Consider the following 21,162-nt stretch of genomic DNA (forward strand, 5'->3'; position numbering starts at 1 on the left):
TTAATTAAGTCTGTCTGTGCTCCAAAAGAGTTTAAGAGTGCATCCTAGTTATTTGTCTTCTCTGTCAAGTTTATAAAAATCTAGAAATCATCATCCAGTCCACAGAGTGTCTCAAAATGCATATTTAAAAAAAGTTTTTTCATGCATTTATGTGTATGTGCAATGTGTGTCTCTGGTGTCTTGCAACCATAATTATAACTGTGCAGCCTGTCCTCACTTTTTTTTACTCCACGTGTGACGTTTTTTTTTTTTTTGCAACATAATCATTTTTGCCAGTTTGGCTATGGTCTGAACCCATAAGACAAATTACTATGAAATGCTCGTGTCAGATGATAACAGTACTTAACCTGCTAATTTACAGGCTTGTTATTAATTGACAGTCAGACATGGATCATCCATAGGTGCGCCAAATACAGCAGAAACCTTTCATCCATGGATAATAGGCTTTGCTCCTCAGGAATTGCTCCTGGCAAGCCTATTGTACCATGATTGTCCTGCAGCTCCTACAGAGATTATTAAAAGAGTCAAGATGATAATAGGTCCACTACAGCAGGAGCAGTAACAGGATGTCTTTGTGCTGCATTTAGCAGTTAGTAGGTGGACTGCAAACCTCGTAGTGTTCTTTTAGTTTTTACTGGATTTTATTTTTGTTTTAATTATCATACACTTATGACATATTTCCCTTTCTTTACAATAAAAAAGGGTGGAGTGCTCGGAGTAACGTCCGGCAACTATTTATACCATTTGCCTCCCTGGCATGTCGCCCGTTTGTTTGATGAGGAGAAAACGCCCCGTGGAAACTGTGGTACGATGATTGGTTTCCAGAAGGTGGCACAGTTTACACTGCAGTAGGCGAATGCATTCTGCATGCATAATAAGCTGCCTGCATTAGGAATTACAGTGGCAGTGCTGATGAAAAGCTGTTCCTCGCACATAGCGATAGGGATACGGATTGATCAGTAACCAAATTTGGTCCCTAATTTCTGCTGAGTTACTTTTAAAGTCATAATCTTTCCACCTTGTTGTTTCTAGAAACACTGGACTGGCACCTTGGGCATCAATAAAACTTTTTAAATTCTCCGTATAGCAAATAAGAAACTTTATTAATGCATTATACCCTAGTTTGTCAGCTCTGAGTGAAATAGTATTCCAAAATAATTCCATATATTTGATGCGGTTTCTTTTTAGTACAACAAAACGTGTCACTTCAGTTACATAATACACGTGCATACATTTTTTTCTTGTTTTTGCATGTTGTCGCATCTCTAGCAGATGGGAGTCTTGTTTATTTTGCAGGGTTTTTTTTTTTTTTTTATCACAGAGGTGCCACTTCATTCATAGAGTCATTTTTTTCATATGGTTACTTAAGCGGCAGATGATATAAGAGCCGGTATGTTCATCTAGCTAGAACATGCTCTCCTGTGCTCTGTGTAATTGGATTCCAGGGGACTGGAGCTCCGAAGATATTAATACAGCGCTCGTGTTCGCGATCACATGAAGTTTAACCTTCAACCTCAGATGGCCCGTTTTGGTCTTTGCATTGCTGCCCTCATGATCACTGAGATTTTTAGCAGTTAAGGCTCTCACTCTAATTAAGGTTGGCTTTCCTGGTCCAAAAACATACTTCCAAAGAAGTCAGCCTTTTACTTAGTTGCTTTTAAAGCTGTTGTGGTCTGCTTTTTTTTTTTTTAATACATCTGTCAAATACTGAAAGTTTTCAGTGAGCCACTCTTTTAGCACAGCAACCTTACTGTAAAAAGTCATTGATCACCACCTGCTGCCCTGTTGTACTGAAACACAGTCTTTGCTGAAGTGTCTGTTGTACAGCACAGTGATAAGGGGGAGCTTTTTCAGAATAATTCAATGTTGAACTTCTTACATGTGGAATAGATTTATTTATTTTCAGGGTATTGATAAATCGCAGTACACCACCCACTTTGGAATGGAGGACAGTTAGAAATAAGGTTTTGCAACTGGAAAAAAGACGAAAAAATCGGTGTCATTACATGTGAGCAGGTGTGGGGATTTTTCTTTTTTTTGGGGGGGGGGTTACTGTTTTGGTCACACAGAAGCATCAGCAGCCACCTGGTTGCTGCAATGAGGAGGCGGCTGACACAAGAGAGAGGCTGAGAGAGGGAGCAATAGGGGAAGAGGAGGGAGGAGGATGTGTGGAGGGGGGGAAAGGAGGAGGAGAGGGATGGGAGGAAAACAGGCAGTCGGGAGGCAAACCCCACGCTGTAGCTGTTTTTGAGAGGAGCGCTAAGCAGCGCCCACACCTCTCTCTCTCTCCCTCTCTCTGGTGCTTTGGCTTTCTTTTTTGTGCTCCAGTCTTGACTAAAAAAAGGGATCTAGCAGCTCGGGTGTTTCTGGTGGTTGATCTTCAGAGCCTTTTCTGGTGCGGATATACCTGGATTCCAATGGTCATGGTCAAAGAAAAAGGTATTCCAGCGGTCATGACTGTGTGTGTGTGTGTGCGTGTGTGAGGTTGTCATGAGTGTGTTATTACGGGATTTGTTTTGCCTGTCGTGCTGTTGACTGTCTGCAGACCATATAGACGTGCAGTACGTCTATTTGGCTTTAAACTCCTGTGTCTGGCTGAATTCGATTTGACTGGACTAAATTTCTGATTTCCGATTTGATTATTTTTAGAGATTTAGACATATGATGTGGTAATACGGGGGTGGTTTTCTCTATGTGGGTGTGTGTTGCTTGGAAGAAGTATGACTAACAGCTCAGTCTAAATGTGCATCTCTAGCACATCAACATGTTCCCTCAGAGAAGCAGACTTGAACATGCTACGCCCTTGTCGATATTCTCTAGCTGCTGCTGCTGCTGCCTGGGTTGGAGTCTGCTTAATTTGGCTGCATCAGGCTTTATGTAAATGTACAGCATCTGGCTTGTCATATAGGAGCTTGTCAATTAAAACCTTCAGGGTCATAGTTCTGGGATTAAACAGTTTATCTTTATAAAGAGGCTAAATAGCGAGGTAACGTGGAGACGAAAAGTGGAGCACTAGTGTAGGGAGGCACACTGCGCAGAGCTGTGGACCTGCACTCTGTCTCTCCCTCCCTCTCTCTCTTTCTCTCTCTCTCTCTCTCTCTCTCTCTCTCTGTCTGCAGCCGTTGCCATGGTGACCATCTAAAAGGTACACTCCATTGTTGTCAGCTGTGGCCCCATTCATAGTGTCCTGTTGAAAGAAAAAGATGATTGTTTCCACCTATTACCGAGGTCGCCCGGCTGTGTGGGCAGAACGAAGCGAAGTCAGGGGTTGTCGTTTAGAGATATTAACATTCCCTGCAATTTGCCGGGGCATGCGCTCGTGAGGTTGACCGTTGTCAGCATGACTCAAGGCGAGCAGCAGCGAAGACAGCTTTTTAGAGTAAAGAAAATCTCCTGTTTAAAAATATTTAGAGGAGCGGTGAAAGCTCTGCCAAGGAGCAGATGACTAACTGAACTCAAACTGGAGTAGCTTTTGTACCGGGAACGAGTCTGTAACTTTCAAACGCAGTGCATATCCATCACACTTCATCACTATACTATACAAAACAAGGTGTTACACTTTAAACCTAATGGACTGGATGTTAAGATCATAGTAATAAGTCACTGAGGCATGTCTCCAGTTGTGCACTGCATGCTTGTGTAGCCAAACATAGTTCATCATAATTCTGTCTTTTTCCTGAAAATATTTCTACCACCAAAAAAACAACATGTGCAAAGACTTTTTCTTTTTTTTAGTCAGATGTGAGTATGCATCTGACAGCACATTCGTGGCTGGAGGCGGTGTCCAGCTCTGGAGCTGTTTCCCTTCATGTGGATTTGACTGGGCCACGAGTAAAACGGCTCTCACCACCAAGTCCCCGTGCTGGCAGAACATCCGTAACCTCTGGCTGCCACGTTTTCATCTCCCTTCTGAAAGTTTTTCCACAGACTTAACTCACTACCTTCCTGTTCCATTGTGGGCTTTGTCGGTGACAGAAAGCTTGTCCAGGGTCCTCTAGTTTTTCATTCCTCTTAAGAGGAAGCTATCGGAATGTTTTTGCAACCCAAGCTTTCATCGTGTATTCTCCCGGGATCTCATAAGACAACCTGTCTGAGGCCAGGTGGGCTCGGTACCATCAGGACGCACAGCTGAGCCAATACTGAATTACACTGTATGCTCAGAAAGATGAATCACAATCAAGGGATTGCAGTGTTAGCGTTTTGTCTGCTTGCAGGCGGCTGCCCTATTTTCAAAGCCAAAAATAACCTTGAAATAGTTTGTAATTTATTGGGTCCATGTGTACCTTAGATAGTCTGAGCTTGAGTTACACGTGCCTGAGATTTGTGTACATTTATAGGCCGAGCTGATTCTTTTACCCTCAAACTCATGCTTCCTGTGCCAAATTGCGTCAGAAGCCCGGCTGACTGTAGCCATCATCACATGTATGTCACCTGGCTCATGAAACGCCAACTCCCACCACTCCTTCTTACAAAGTGTGAAGATTTCCTCTTGACACGAAAGTCTAATGTCATGTGCCTTTGTGGCTGCCTCTAGTGATTTTGCAGAGTGCTGCTTCTGCTGCAGACAACTGCAGTGGTGCCTCATCTTTGAAGCTTGCCAGTGTCTAGCCCCTGAAAGAGGAGCTAAACCCTTTCGCAGACATGAGTGCAGCACAGGCTCTCACAGACACTCGCTGTTTGTACAGCTGGCACACAAGACTAGAATACACAGATGAGATAAGTGGTCAGCCAGGAAGAGATGGCCACTGACCCAAAATATACACGCTGAAACAACACGAGTGACGTGGGTGAGAGTCACATGAAAGAATGCAGAGTGTAGTCATATATTCTGCCAGTCAACAAACATCCTCCTTGCCAGGCATCAATCAGTGTGATTATCCCAGGAAAGACGACAGGAGTGCGGGGCCTTCGTGGGCTGTCGTTGAGAGGCAAAGACCCAAAGTCATCATCAGATTCACAATCACGAGGAGCTTTGAAGTTTATAAAGCCTCCATTGTCTCCTTCTTGATAAGCAACTGTGCTCCGAGTCTCTCTCTATTATAATTGTGTACCTGCTCAACAACAAATGATCTGCAATGAACTGCACTGTGGCGTTCAACCACAGAGTGCAGATCATTATTTCAAGCTCAGGTCCCTGAGGATTAGTTATTAAAGGTTTAAAGAGGGGGTCTGGTGGAGGCCGATAGGACTCCCCCCCTGCAATTTGTGCCCTGCGTTTGAAGTGCTTTGTCTGGGGTGCTGATGGCGGGGCAGAGGGGTGTGGAAGTGCTGGATACCACCATACATATTCATGGAGGGGAGGGTTAAGAGCTCCTTGTTATGTCTGAGCGATAAAGACCCCCACATGCCCTTCCCCCAAACAGGCACACGTCCCACCGCACATTGGCATATTTTGTGCCTTTGATGTTAATCTTGGGTCAGACCCCCCTCCCAGAATATTCCATCCAAAACGGGTTGTACTCGGTGGCACTATGTGTGTGTTTTTGTTGCCTATGAAGATCTGGGGACTCAAGTACTGGCATGGGCACAAGGAGTGGAGATGACTGCCTTTGCCCTCCCCCCCCTCAGTGTGTCCCTCTGTCTAGTGTATGATACTCTACAAACGCACACACTTTCCCTTATGGCTGCTGTTTGTCTCTACTGGAAACTCTTGTGTCTGCGAGTCTTACAGTAACAAAGGGAGAGGGAGCGACTGAATATTCTATTAGATCTTTTCATCTCGCTCTCTCATCTATTGTTTAATTCAATTCTCCCTCTCCCAGCGCATTTCCAAAGTTCTACTATGGTTTTGCATACCTCGGGGTCTATGAAGGCAGGAAATGAAAGCAACAAAGTCTGAAGCTTCTTCAGCAAATCCTACGCTCTCTGTCAACAGCCCCGCTCCATTATTATTAGCCAGTGAGGCCGAGGCACGTGTTACAGAAAAACATCTGTCCTCGGGGGATTCATGAGGACCTTTCTCACTTCCCTTCTGAGTATAATCTTCAGGCTTTATTATTGCCAACACAGCTAGACTTAGCTTAAATGGGCTGGGGGTTGAATATGGAGAGAGCAGCCCCCTTTTCTCTGGGCCTGGCTTTGGGATGCTCTGCTGGTTATTGTTCCCTCACTACTGTGTGTGTGTGTGTGTGTGTGTGTGTGTGTGTGTGTGTGTGTGTGTGTGTGTGTGTGTGTGTGTGTGTGTGTGTGCATGCGTTCATTGTGTGCTTAGGCTAATATCAGTCACTTCATCCTCTGGTGATGAGGCAGGACAGCTCACCCTGTCAGCATAGCCAACACATCCAGCCCAGAATGAGGAATGTGATCAGCAGTTGGAAAAACTGTACTACTATATATTTTACAGTAAGTTGCTCTGTGCTGAGGTTCCTTCATGTACTGCATACTTACTTATTTATAGCATTATATAATATATATTCGAGCAGCATCTTGCTGCTGTCACATGAACCTCTAAAGACTCAATAATGGATCTGTTAAAATGCCAAGATGCTGAACTCATGCTTTTATAGACTTGGAGTTATGAATGTATACAGGACTGCTAAATGTTTGAAAGAAGCCCCTCAGTACGGCGCTTTATGTCTGGACAAATCCTGTAAATGAGCCAATCTGTAGCATTTCATATAATTTAGCAGCCTTTTTTGTGCAGGGTTCTTAAGTTTTAATGAAATGCCATGTAGAGTACCCGTCTGAAGCTTCATTTTTTCCTAAACCCCTCTGTGCAGCCACTACTCAGGCAAAGGCAGTACTTTACAGAGCGGGGCAGAGGCGGGGTAAAGTTGGAAAAACACAGCGCTTATGGATTCCCTTCCAAACCTCAGCGTTTAGATCCTCTGTGCATGGGATTCAAACATCTGTCTTGGATTTCTGTCAACCTGTTATGACGTTAGCAGTGTTGACTTTTCCGTGCCGGGCTGTCTCCCACTGACAACGCAACACTATGAAATGTTAAAAATAGAAACTGGCATCAAATCAAAATATCTACTTTAAAGCTGCTCTGTTGAATATTTTTATCACCACGCTGGTTCAATGCCTGTGTAATGTGAAAGGTCTAACTTGTATTAACATATTCAAGGAATTATCACCATCCGTAATCATTTTAGGCAATAAATACAGCCCCAAATGCCAAGGTATAATAGTTCAAGAGCCACGTCTGTTGAACAAACAGGAACTAAAAGAAAATCTCATATTGCACCTTTTTGTCAGCCTTGATGTATAAAAAAACACAAGTCAAAATTCAATGATGTACTGTAGTTGCATTTATAAAGTTGTATTCACAGTCTAAGCCACAGTCATAGCCACATTTTTGCCATGCAGTCATTCAAGCCTATTCTATACTCTTTAAGCAAGACTCACAAATTAGCCTAGCGGTCATGCTAGCCGGTGAGGTCAGTGTTATCCACTGCACCATTATGCCAACTATAAAAGGCAGCAATACACAGATTAACCTGAAGTAGTACAGACACTTTTTGCTGAAGTGGCTTTTTGTTGAAGTTTGATTGAGAGTTCAGAACATTTTAGTGTAGGCCTAGTAGACAGGCTACAGGCTAGCTTGCTAATGTAGCTTGATTTTGGAGAGGTAGGTGCTCTCAGGTAGGGATTCTCAGTAACTCCAAAGTTAACTTCTTTCTACTTTGGGTGGTCTTAGCTAGCTTGCTAGTGCTAGCAGTGACTTAAGTCATTGCAAAGTGTGTGAAATATTGGGTTTGTTTGAAGGCACCTTTAATAAAGCTGGGATAGGGATTGAAAAAAAAGCAATTAATTTGTTACAATTTAACTACTGGGCCTTTATCCAGAAAATGATATGGTAGTCAAGTATGCTAATTGTTGAATATTAACTTGAACGATGTTTGTATGACATTTCTGTGTTTACAGCTCGTTGTACCTTTCTTAAGTTATTAATGAATCAAGTTTTAAAGGTTAAGCCTTTAAAATCACATGACATCTTGCTGATTTACTATTTTGTTTTATAGCAACATTATGAAAGTTGTTTTGATTGCTAAAAAGAAAGCCAGTAACCTGCTGTGCTGGCACAGTCAGCAACCTCATGTACCAGCACTTTGTAGAACACATTTTCTTATCTTCATTTTTGACACACATTTCACTTGTGAGGCTTCTGGCAGCTAAGGTCATGTGTCAAATAAACAAAAGATGGGCCTTGGAATGTAGCATTCCCAAACAGAGGAAGTGCTAATATGGGTGTTTGGAGATGCAGCAACTTTAAATGTTTTTTTTATTTTGTTCATTTGATATTTGACTTAGGTATTTAGTTATTTTTGATTTGATTAACATTAAGTTAAAGTATTAAACTAGCTCTTGGTTTTGTGTCATTGTAGTTACTTCATTTGTCAGTTTTTGTACAATTTGGCCTGATCAGCTAGCATTTAGACCATCGTTAGAAATATACAATTATATATAAAATTTCCTCCTCATTTGATTTATGCTACTAAATCTTGTCAGTTTCCTTCATGAGCACAGTGTTATTACTACTGGTACGAGTAAATGCGACCAAAAAGAAAGAAAGAAAAGGAAATGGAATTGGCCTTTAAGTTGTTCTAGCATGTTCCTGAGGCTGACTTATTGGATTGGATATTTTTCATGAGAGCGGTTACCCAGATGGCCTCTGTTTTTCCATCGAGGTGCAATGTCACATACAGAGCTGCTGGGACTCCATTTACTCTTACAGTAGTCTGGTTCACCCAGAAATGAGTCATTGTCCTGCTGAGTGTAATCACATCAGAAACACCAAGGAGAAAGATCCTCCACTCATAGTCCACCTTTTTTTTTCTGTTATCTCACAACTACTCTGTACCTTTGTGTTTCAAAATGTAAATAGAATAATGTAATGTTGTTGTTATTCCTTTTAGGAGTTGCCACAATAAAGGTTTAGTCAAGTTTAAATCAAAAATAGCTGAAATGCCTTTTAAAAAAATTGGACTTCTCTTTCTGCCATCTTTAAACATTAGTAAGCCAGTCTAAACGTAAATAATGGGACACAAGGTAGGGCAAGTCATCAGAAGTACAGAGTAATCTCTTTCTTTGGTAGACCATCGATTGTTCATGATACTATTTCAGTATTCGCTATTTTGGCGGTGTCTTATTTTAGCCTTGCAGACTAATGATCTACTGCAGAGCAGAAAGAGGAAAGAGCCTTTCATGTCTGTTCTCACTGTGACTCTGCATATTTGTGTGGGTATGTCTTTGTTTGAAAAAGAGACAGAAAGAAGTAACAAAAGAAGGAAAAGCGAAAGCCTGCTTGCCAGTTAAAGCTTCCGACTGTCAAATAATCTGCTGGTTTCAAACAGCTGATAAGCTGTGTGCAGTGCGGCACTGCAGCTGTATTTACGTTCCATGCAATAGTGGCAGATTAACGTCTGTCTTTAAGAGGGATGCCCAAAGTGTTAAGTGAGGAATGCCACATGCTGATACATCGTGGATCTAAAAATAATGCTGGTGCTGCTTGCCATTAATAGCCTAGCCTTATATAATTCTAACGATGGTCAAAATACCTCACACCAAGAACGTGATGTCTAAATGTGTTTGTACATTATCTGACGCTGAACAACAAGTGTGTTATAGCCATGTTAGGCTGTGGTTGCACTACTTTAGTTCAGACTGAAATATCTCAATCTGTTTCTCAGTTTGTTCCATTGCTTTGAATGTGGATATAGGCATTCATGGCCTTAAAGATGAGCCTCACTGAGTTTGGTTATCCTCGGATACCATCCCAATTTTCACGTCCACAGAACCAACTTTTTTTGATAGACTGGCGCTTTTCTTGGTCTAGACATTCATGGTTCCCATAGGAATTACCTATGATTGCCCTGACTTGCGTCGCCTCAATGTGTTTTATATTGTAAGCTAAAGACTTGGCGACGGTGAGAAGGAAAAATGGCCTTTTAACAGGAAGACTCTCAGGCAGAACCAGGCTCTGGGAGAGGCAGCCATCTGCCACAAATGGAGGTGAGGGGACAGGAAACTATGGAAGAGAGCCATTAGATTAATAATAACTATTAAATGGAGTGACATGAAGTGTAGTTCCAACACTCTTTTTTCAATTAATCTAATTCAGTTAATCTTCAATTAATCCAAATTTGAATATTTGGTGTATACTGCATAAGACCTTCTTGTGTTTGTGATTGGTAGTAATTTATATTAATTACCACCAATTATATGAATGCGTTAACAGTCAATAAATCTAAGCTCGCTAACATAGTGAGCAATGCACCTTTATAACATCAGCAATGCTGACATTGTCATCTTGAGCGCGATAGAATGCTGACATAAACATTAAGCTCCAAGCGGCACTAAAAGACTCGTGTCCTTTATAAAGTGGCTCCGCTCCTTTACATTCTCGCTTTCTCCTCATGCGTGCACACTGTCAGTACATCATGGACATGTGGCTGCCTTTATAAAACTGTTATTTGCTGCCTACTATTGTTTTATTCATTCATGGCTTTTATAGAATGAGTTACTCAGTCACAGCAAAAGTGACGTCTCTTCTGTTTTATTAGAGGCTGGTTTTTACTTTGTGAGTCTAAGCGTGTATGTCTGTGTTTTCATTCAAAAATGTGGACCTGAGGACATCTACTGGAGCAGGTGGTTTTGTGTCAGTGTTTATGTGTCTGCCAGTTTGTCCAAAGATTTGCCAGTGCAACAATGTCACAAACAGGAAAGATGCTGTCAGCAGGCAGAGTTGTCTCAGAAGTCACTGGTTCTGCAGTTAGTGTGACCCCATTGCCGGATGGACTCTAGCTTTATTTGCGCTTACATGTCAAAAAGAGTCAAATGATTATTGGGACGATAAGCTAGCCAGAGACAGTAAATGGTCCATAACTCTAAATTACGTTTTCCTTTGAGAATGAAAGTACATTAAACTCAATAGTGAAACAGTCTTTATCAATACCCTTTTAGTGCTCTATTTACCAAGCTTTGCTCCCCTCAGCATTTTGACTGTCCATCCTCAACTGACGGAGACAGACTATATTTAGACTGATGTTCTCCAGAGAGTCTCTCTGGCCAAGAACCCAAAGTTGCGCTGTCCTGCTCAATGTCATTCTTTTTCTTTTCTTTTTACGCTGACAGGCTCTGAGCACTTGTTCTTCAGCTCTGGTGTTTGTGAGATGTTGCAGATTCAGGTCCTTGTGCCGAGCATGCTAATGTTGACTAACTGTTGACTATAAGAAATGTCACAAAAACCGTATTGACTGCCACGTCTAGCAATTCCCGTGGCTCATCAGCATTACAGCTCAGCAGTAATGTTGATATTGTGATGCTTTCTTTTGCAGTGGCTCATGCGCAGGACACACGCCACCACTCTACAGAGAAGCCCCTAATTCAGTGCTACAAGTGTGGGCAGCCATGTAAGGGCGAGGTGCTCCGGGTGCAGAACAAGCACTTTCACCTCAAGTGCTTCACATGTAAAGGTACAGTATACAATAAATAAATTTTCAACATATTTTATTTGAAATTATAATCAAATTATATTTTACTACAAATAAATAAATTAGGTACGCTAGAATATGGGGATAACAAGTCGGGAAACAAAGAAATAGTAATACTGTAAGTAAATTTAAGTAGTAATTTTAAGTATTGCATAACTTCTGGTATTTTACATGAGTACAGTGGAAGTATTTTGTACATAATTTCATAGCAATTCTGCAGAAAAACAAACAATATTTTCCTCTCTTAGATTATTATCTTGCATTTTTACATGCTTATTTTTTTTTACACCTTTGATGTTGATTATGATCTTTTTTTTTTCTCCTCAACCACACTTCAAACATAACCTTCAAAAGGATTGTATTTTTAAAAAGCTGGCTTGATGTGAATAATAAAGATGGAGATGTAAAGATGTAAAAATGAAAGATTAATCCACTCTCTAATGTGTCCCAAAAAGTATAATGTACTTAGGATGGAAAATAAGGAAATATTGTTTGTTAAAATCATGCAGTTATGCATTAATTAAAATTGCCTACACACTACTTCAATTTATTTATAGCATAGTTATTCCTGTGCCATATTATAAAGTGTTACCAAGTAAAGTAAAGAGGTAAACTGCTTTGGGGATTATATATGAGTAAATATCTTTACTAGTATTTACTGCATGTGATTTCTCTCACCTTTATTCCATGTCAGAAAGCCTTTAATATTAAAATACAGACCAGTTGTTAGTGAATAAGTCATGTGTTTACAATTTAAAAATGATCTTTCATACCACTAAGACTAAACGGGAGAAGAAAAATGTGGGAGTTATGTGAAAATTGGCAGCCAAAGTGTGAAGTTTTAAAATTCTCTGCTAATTTGATCCTGTCACAATAGTAGGACATTAGCTGCCTTTCATTCAGTCCGTGCTACTTAATGAACTGGTTTGATTTTTTTTTTGTTTTGTTATGAAGAATTTTCCTCGCTGTTTGTACTCAAGAAGCACGATAGTGCCAATAAACAGTTCTTTCTTCCTTTTCTGTCCCAGAATGCATCCCGTCCATACAAAGTTTGAACTATAGGACCAGTCAAGTCCCTTAATGCCACAACGTCCTTTCTGTGACCTTCCGACTGGACGAATGCATGGTGGCATGACCCGTCTTCACTTCTCAGACCTGCATTGTTCAATTAAAGTGCCATCCTGTCTACTATGACAAGAGAGTGCAAATCCTTGTTCATTAAGCTTTATTACTGATAGGTTTCTAGCACTCTGGCATGAGTACTATGTAGCCGCCCACAGCTGACCAACCCATCTCACTTCGGGCCAGCTCAGATCTTGCCCTGCTTAAACCTTTGTAGTTAATCCAAGACTGGAGTGCTAAGAGTTAGCTTACTTCATCGAGAGCCTAGAATAACACAAGCAAACGGTGAGATTAGTGCCTAATTCGGTCCTTTACATGTGCATGCCACAGGAGTGATAAAAGCATGATAAGGATAATGAGAAGGTTTCCAAAGTAGACACTAGTACAGCTTTAGTAGCCAAAAGACTCGGTGTCCTGGTCCTTGCTTTAATTGAATGTATGCTTTTATCAGTGTCCAACCTCACTAGTAGTAATCCTCAGGCTGACTGAGCTCTGACACTCAGAGATGCCTTTGCAGATGGATCCCAAATAGCCTCCTTTTGTACACTTTAATTTCATTAAATGCACAAAAGTTTCTGTTTCATTGCAGTTATTTTCATTTCAATTCAATAAGTCGACCTCACTGAGGTTCTAAAAAGGCATTTTACATAATGGCATGTATCTTTTGAAAAGCCAGGGCAGCTGGACATCAAATCTCCACTGCTGGTTTTCCTATTGACTCACTTAGTTTATAAGCTAATCTCATCATGTCTGAGTCTTAATGCAATTAAACCTGATTCACTCCCTCACCCGCTCCCATTCATCCCCAGGATTTAGCGTGCCTCATTGCATAAGAATGATTAGGTGCAGTTATCTCAAACATCAAAAATATTTTCCCTCTTAGCTCTGGCATTTCCGAAGGGCTATTAAATTCGCAGGCTCTCTCTTCGGTGCTAAAATGGTGAACTGCACGGATTGAGTGATTGTTATGGAGGGTTGAAATATTCCGTACGGGCAAGCTGATGATGAAAATGTGCAACCTTCTCTCATTATGTTGCAACGACTGATGTTCTGTTTAATGTAAAGTGTAACGTTTGGAAATCCTAAAACAAAATCTAATAATGTTCTTTAATAAGTGAATACTATGTTCTGAGTACTATATGAAAGACAAATACTTACTTTAACTGATAGTTTTTATACACACAGATTTTTTTTATTACACAAATATGATTATTTAAGTCAGTTTTAATGCCAACACAAAGGTCAGCCATACAAATTCCGAGAAGTAAAAATATTTTATTTGTCACACAAACACCAAAACACCTCAGTTGTTTGTGAATTTCTATTTCTTACCTTGTGAGTTTTGAATGTTTGTGTAGATGACAAGGTTACATTTGAATAGAAGGAAGCTTGTTGTAGGCTATCAGTGTAGTACCAAACATTTTGAGCAAGTTATCTTCCAAAACATATCACAGTTATTTCCTGGGCTGGACAATTGCCGAATTGTTGTTGCATTGAACCTTCAAAGGGAAAAAAGCCTTGCCAGAGTAGTGCAGACTGATAGACGTGAACTCTAAATGCAACAATGTTTCATAGCGAGAAGATTTTTTTTAATAGCCTGGCTGTGAACACTGCTGATGAGAGGATTTTTCGTTCTGCTTCCCATTGTACACACAGAGCTATTAATATGTGTTTTTCAGTGATTTTCCAGTCATCGTCCATTTCACACACTCCAGGCTAGCAGTTGTTAAGAAAGCCACTGAGCCATGGACAAGTTGTGAGCCTTGATGGTTGAACGCCTTAAAGCATTAAATGACCTGGCTCACTGAGTGCCAATTTGTGTGTCTCCTATAGTATGTGGCTGTGACCTTGCCCAGGGGGGCTTCTTCATGAAAAATGGAGACTATCTGTGCACGCTGGATTACCAACGCATGCACGGTACCCGCTGCAATGGCTGTGGGGACTTTGTTGAGGGAGAAGTGGTTACTGCTCTGGGCAAGACCTACCACCCTGCCTGCTTCGTCTGCACCATCTGCAAGTAAGACATTCACTGCTTTCACCAGGTTGGCATGTGGACTGCAGAAAAAGTGTGATTGCATTGCAAAATAATAATGAGCACCAACAAGCAGCAATAAGGTGTTAAAATAAGCTCTAAAATATAAAATATGGGATGTGAAGTATGAAAAGTTGCTAATTGCAGTTACATGATATTCTGAGTTAAAAATATATCTTCTTTGAAATTTGAAGCAAATCTTCTCCTCTTTCTATTAAGTGCATATTTGGTTTGAGCAAAATCAACACAGGTGCTTCTCTTTAACGCTGCTCATGTCTTACTTTCTTGGATTCATGTGTGACTCTCCATTTTAGCTACAATTAAATTTTCCGTGGAATGATTGTCATGGACAAACAAAGTTCATGGCAGGAGTAATTCCAGTAGACAGTTTACAGTAGCATGCTGTGTGTCATGTCTACGTCATCTGACTAAATGAGCTCCCCAGGCTGACAGTGTCGACATACATCCGCATCATTGGGCCCTGTCATCTTCACCACACGTCAAACAACCTGCAAGCCACAGCTAATAAACTCTTACACTTACCATGGGAGCGCAGCTTTGTTGACTGGTTGTTGATGTCACCTCGCTTCTAGACGACCGTTTCCTGCCGGGGACAGGGTGACCTTTAATGGAAAGGACTGTCTCTGTCAATACTGTGTCGAGCCCATGTCTCCAGGACCAAAGGACATCCTGGGCTCCAGCAGTGAGTAGCCATTGTCTGTTACACAAACAGAAAGGAATTAACCTTCACACAATGATAGTTTGATAGACTTTACACATGAACTGAAAGTGAATTATTGGGATTTATTTGGTTTTAGAGAAACAAAAAGTCTGGAAAATCGTAGCCTCCAGACCTGATTCATACGTGGCATTTAATGTAGCTGTTGACCAGTCAGTTTAGTCGTAATATTTTGGCAGTGAAGAATAATTTTCAGGTCCATATCAGTCATCTTGCCCACACATTATTAGCATTAATTTAAAATCAGTTCAATGTGAAAATCTATAATAAATGTGGAGTTGTGCCTGTCCGTGGGTCATTCATTACTTACTCATAAACTTCGCACCCACAGACGTTATAGTCAATTCTTAACTTGAGAAGTTACATGAATCAGTAATGACTTCTGTAAAAAGTGTTTCTCGATTTATTTGAGATCTTAAACAGTTGTGAGCGATTGCCCAGAGACACACTGGAAAAGCTCTAAAGGCCAATGTAGTTGGCACAAGATAATCAGCAGCATGCTGGATGGCTTTGTTGTTACGTCTACAAAGCCACGTCACCACAAGTGCACACTTTAAGCACATACAACTGTAGAGACTTGCAGGTGCTGCTGCAGCTTGGCTGTGAGGAAAGCTGCATGTTCAATAATTTGTTGTCTAAATGTGCTCGACGTTTAACTGTGTGATAGTCGGTGCTGCTAGAATCAGGCCAAGCAAGTTCAAGAGTAATGCTGAACCGCAGATCAAAAAGACTCAAAAGTAAAGAAAAGCTGGTGTTCATCTTTGTTTAAGCAAACAAAAATGAATAAATAAAAGAAAAAGGAACTTTTAGAGAGAATTTTAAAGAGAATATTTGCACAGCTGTACCTGGGATCAACAGAGCCTGGGATCATGGGGAATATATACCACAGGGTGTAATGAGTAGGGTCCGCTCTGGTCAAGCACTCTAACATTAAAATTCTTTTTAATGAATCTTTTTAATGAATCTAGAGATTCTCGGTTTAAAGAACTGTTTGTACGTAACTGTTTCCGGCATTGAAGCCAAATAAACTAATAGTCTGATATTTTGCCTTCCACTGTATTTGATATGAAGTTATAGCTGTAAGTTAGTTAGTCAATAGTTTTCACTCTTTTGTTTTCATAATGATTAAACAAACAAGATTTATTTTTTTTAAAACGGTTAATTAGTGAGAAGTTCAGGTACCGTTGGGAAAATACTGCCGGGAAGGTTCATATTTGATAAAGATAATAAAGTGGTATCAACCGATCGTCAAACCTTTGGCACAAAAGTCAATTTCCCTACATGCCAAACTGCCAGTTTGATTCTGTTTTATTTATATACTGTAACACCAAAGCACAGTTGCCTTGAGGTGCTTTATATTGTAATATTAAGACTCTATAATAATAGACAGAAAACCCTGACAAACAAACGACCTGCTCTGAGCAAGAATTTGGTGACAGTGGGAAGGAAAAGCTCCCTTTAAGCAGAAAGAAACCTCTGGTAGAACCAGGCTTGGGGAGGGGCAGCCATCTGTGGTGACTGGTCAGGTGTGAGGGAAGGAAGGCAGGACAAAGACACACTGTGGAAAGAAGCAGAGTTTAATCATAACATGATGATTAAATGCAGGTAAATAAACAGCGAGAGTGAAAAGAGACGAGTGAAGAGGAAACACTCGGTGCATCATGGGAAGCCCTCAGCAGTCTAGGCCTTTTTCAGCGTAACTAAGGGAGGGCTCAGGGTCACCTGATTCAACCCTAATTATAAGCTTTTACAAAAAGGAAAGATTTAAATCTGATCTTAAAAGTAGAGGGTGTCTGTCAACTGAACCACAAGTAAGCCTGTAGCATACTGGAGTGATATGGTGCTATGTAGTCTATAAGATAAGACTGGACCTGATTATTTAAGACCTTGTATGTAAGGTGAGCAGAAGGCAAAGCAGAAGCGAAATCCTAAGGGGTTAAGCAGGTTTAAAAATGGTTCTTTTCCACATCACAGTGCAGGAGTTCCCTTAAAACCTACTTAAATTGAAGTAAAAACAAAGAACTTGTAGCATTCAGGGAGATCCTCCACCTCTCCCAGCCTCATGTGCCGACCATCCGTTTTCCTTTATGTATAACACCAAGGACAGGTCTCGCTAAATAATGCATGGCCGTGCATTTCCTCTGGATTGTGTGGCCCTCAAACCCCCCTCCTCTTCTGGATCCTCTCTTTCTTCCTTCTCTTCCTCTTCCTGCTCTTTCTAGCTGCCTCTCTCCCTCCCTCATCCCCCACTGGTGTCTCTGTTGGTGTTTCGAGAGCTTTTAGACAAGGTCACCTATAAATAAGGCATGCTGATTCTGCTCACGTCATCATCCCAACCTTGTTATGCCTCACGTAGTTATCATCCCCTGTGGTTGCGGTCGGCTCTGCGTTCCTTTCATCCTCCATTCATTAAAGAAGAGATGACAAGAAGATTGTTCATTTAGAAACCAACCTCTTACACTTTTAGAGCCTCGGGATCCTACTTGCTTATGGATGGAGCTTTTAGAACCACGATAGGAGAGAAGTGGATGATAGGAAGCGGCAGCTGTCAGAGCGCTGCTGGTTACACTCTATCACCATCTAGTGTCTTGGGTCAGAAGTGACAAGATGCCTCAGCTAGTATGTAAAGGCTGTGTTTTTATTTTAAACAAGCCTTCAAACAAAGTATTAATTAGATTCTTCCTTCAACTTTTAACTCATGTTCTTGTTGTGTGTTTTTTTTAAACAACACCTATTTTGCTTTCGTAGATTGCGCAGGATGTGGCCGAGACATTAAGAACGGACAGGCTCTCCTTGCTTTGGACAAACAGTGGCATCTGGGCTGCTTTAAGTGTAAGGCCTGCAACAAAGTGCTGACCGGGGAGTACATCAGCAAGTAAGGAGCACATATCTGCTGTGATTATAGCCTGCTTGCTTGAATTTAGGCCTGCACAGGGTTCACGCTCCATGTAATATTTCACTGTCAAGCGTTTCCACGTGTGTCTCTCTCGCCTCACAGGGATGGCGCCCCCTACTGTGAGAAGGACTACCAGACCCATTTTGGAGTTCAGTGTGAGGCGTGCCATCAATTCATCACAGGGAAGGTGCTAGAGGTAGGGACACACACACACATCCATATCACATTTAACTCTTAGTATGCGCAGATATCTCTTTGTGTGGCCGCCCTCTGAGTTTCCCGAGAACCTGCCTTAGGTAAGTTTGAGGGAATCCTGAGCGTTTAAATCCTTAAATCACTAGAATTTAAATGATTTTTAATCATAATTTTTGGGAAAGTACAATTCAAGTTTAGATTGTTTGCATTATTTTGGATTCAGACGTCTTTAATACTTGAGAGTGTGTCTGCCTTTCTGCTTCCCATGCAGACACACACCGGGGATGTTGCATGGAGCAGAATTGTGAAATGTAGTTTGATAATCTCCGGTGTAATCTCCTCTGCACCGAGCCAAACAGACTCTTGACACGACTGTGTTCAACTAAAAGATTAACTCTTAGCAGATTTTAGGTCTTCTCAACTCCTGCCTAAATACACATTTGCAAAAACACGCTCAGGCATAAACGATATAAATATTATATAAGAGGGAATGTGATCTGACATTTAAAAAGTGACTGGTATCCCCATGCTATCACCTGTTACGAAACACTTTTTAGGCATTATTAGAACTGCGCTTAAAAAACACGTATGTCCTTTACACTGTGTCTGTTCACTAGTATCTCCAGCATATGCAAGCCTGCTTGTTCTGCAAACAGTGATCCGGTCAGACGCTGAGTTATGTGTCATTTAATGGTATGAAAATGTCACTGCTAGCCAACCAGGCTTACAGTAATCCAACACTAAGGCAGGCCTTTATGACAATAGGAAAAGGCTGCTGGGTCTCATCCCTGAGCCGCTGCCAGTGGATCAGTGAAGCCAAAGCCAAAGTCTGAAAGCCTAATCACTGACCCAAGACCCAGGCCAAATACTGTAAAGCCATCAGCAGGTTGCATATAGTCTGTTCCTTTTGGGAGTGCAGTGTGAATGGCTTATTAATGTAGGGGTCATTAATGGTGCTGTTAGAGATCGAGAGGAATCGGAGTGTCTGTAATGCTACGCTGCACATGTAGCAGAAGTACTTTTATTATAGCGGAAAGGGAATTGAGTTTGGCAGAGTGCTGGGTAGAAGGCACTATAAAGTTTCTTCTACAGTCATTTTTTCTCATGCAGTAAAATGCAAATATTAGTCTGTGGCTTCATATCTTTGAGTTGCCTCTTAATGAGGGTTGTTAGACAGCAGGTGATTCATTTGGATATTTATCACCAGTGGTCAAGGTTGCTTGGGCTTTTTAACAGAACGCTCCACATGCAAAGTGGTACGTCAGTATAGACGGAAGTTTGGGCGCTCTAGCTGTCAGACCATTTTACTGGAGCACAATATGAAAGGAAGGTACAAAGCCAGACGGTCGGATACTTCAAAGCAGGTTGACTGTGCCATTTTGAACCATCATATTTATCTTTTTAAAATAGTAAGATGTTTGACTGGAATACGTTGAATGATTTCTCAATATGTGATGCAGTAAAGTCACACAGATCCTCACTTGACTCCATGAGCTACTGAGAAAAATGTGAAAAGATGCTGAATGGCATTTTTAGGGAAACTTTTTTCACCCGCTGCTGCCCATTTGCATGTGAAGCAATCCTTTAGAAAGGAAACTACTGGCACACTGGATCTGATGAAACGCTCTCTTTCCTAACATGGGCTGTTCGAGGAAGCGAGCGTAGCTGAGAGCAGGTGGGGCACAAGGTTTACTGCCTGGAAGTCATAGCTCAGCTTCACCTGTCCCACTGCAGGCTTCATTCGTCTGCATTTTTCCCCCCACGATGACAAGTCTGTTTTGCGCTCCGTGTTTTCCAGGCAGGAGATAAGCACTATCACCCCAGCTGTGCGCGATGCAGCAGGTGCAATCAGATGTTCACAGAAGGAGAAGAGATGTATCTGCAAGGTGAGCGGATCTACATGTGCTGCTGCTGCCTCATCAAAACTTTGTTCCTTTTTGCTTCTTTTTTTGTGTGTGTGTTTGTTAACTGACACTGATAAATTGAACACTCCTCTTTGGGTTCAGTAAAGTTTAGCATTATGAAACGGATTTTATTCAACTATTAGAGCTATAAAGGCGGAAATAGTATTAGGAGGTAGAAAATGTAAAGAAAATTGTAGTTATTTCTGTCATAAGGGTGTAAATTATAATAGTCTGACATTCATATAGGAGATTATACACTAAAAACCACACTCACAAAGCTCTTTATTCTCTGCAAGCTGTCTTTTTTAATTTTTTTAATTTTTTTTATAAATTTTATTTTCAGTCACAGCTGCATGTTAATAACAAAACATTGAACATATAGTAGTTTGCTGTTCAGTATTTACAATACCCCCAAAAGATTGCAAGCTGTCTTTTTAACTGCCACACTCCAGTAGATGTATTCAGAGCCACAGACGTATGTTTGTGCCGCTGTAAACCCAGAGACTGGTTCCTCTGCAGTATGATGGGAGTGAAAAGCTGGTGAAAACAAGGTCAAAATGAACATTGTATCAACATTCTTTAAGTCTTGAAGTGCAGAGCAATACTTCTTCTGTCGTTTTCCCAAAGATTTGAAAAACACCGTAAAAGACATCACTCTAAAATCTCTTAGATGTTGGGATTTGGTGATCATAAGAAATGATTTGCGTCACTTCCTTTCTCAGACCATTTGGCATCCTCTCGTAACCTTCTTTGTCTTCTTACTTATGTGGATTTTTATGTTTAAAAATGTCCCCGGCACACTGTCAGCTCTGGGTCTCTGCAGTGGGAAATCTTTA

The 21,162-nt window shown here is 41.1% G+C and overlaps 1 protein-coding gene across 7 annotated transcripts in view; it reads left to right on the forward strand.

The window, feature by feature from the left end:
• Window positions 1-21,162, forward strand: part of ablim1a (actin binding LIM protein 1a) — a 41,982-nt gene that overhangs the window by 9,971 nt on the left and 10,849 nt on the right. For 5 of the 7 annotated variants that reach the window (XR_015719922.1, XR_015719921.1, XR_015719920.1 and 2 more), the window contains exons 2-7: window positions 11,283-11,420; window positions 14,394-14,577; window positions 15,186-15,295; window positions 18,080-18,206; window positions 18,330-18,423; window positions 20,221-20,308. Coding sequence is in view for 1 of the 7 variants with exons in the window: in XM_035911224.2 (XP_035767117.2) it covers window positions 11,283-11,420; window positions 14,394-14,577; window positions 15,186-15,295; window positions 18,080-18,206; window positions 18,330-18,423; window positions 20,221-20,308 (741 nt within the window). In the remaining 6 variants the exon portion in view is untranslated. Of the gene's footprint in view, window positions 1-2,196; window positions 2,440-6,270; window positions 6,343-11,282; window positions 11,421-14,393; window positions 14,578-15,185; window positions 15,296-18,079; window positions 18,207-18,329; window positions 18,424-20,220; window positions 20,309-21,162 lie in introns of those variants that run through there. The other 2 variants (XR_015719925.1, XR_015719924.1) reach the window with 2 other exon arrangements.

The sequence above is a fragment of the Neolamprologus brichardi genome, chromosome 13, assembly GCF_056152115.1.
Source record: "Neolamprologus brichardi isolate AB-2024 chromosome 13, ASM5615211v1, whole genome shotgun sequence".
In the NCBI taxonomy this organism is placed as follows: Eukaryota; Metazoa; Chordata; class Actinopteri; order Cichliformes; family Cichlidae; genus Neolamprologus; species Neolamprologus brichardi.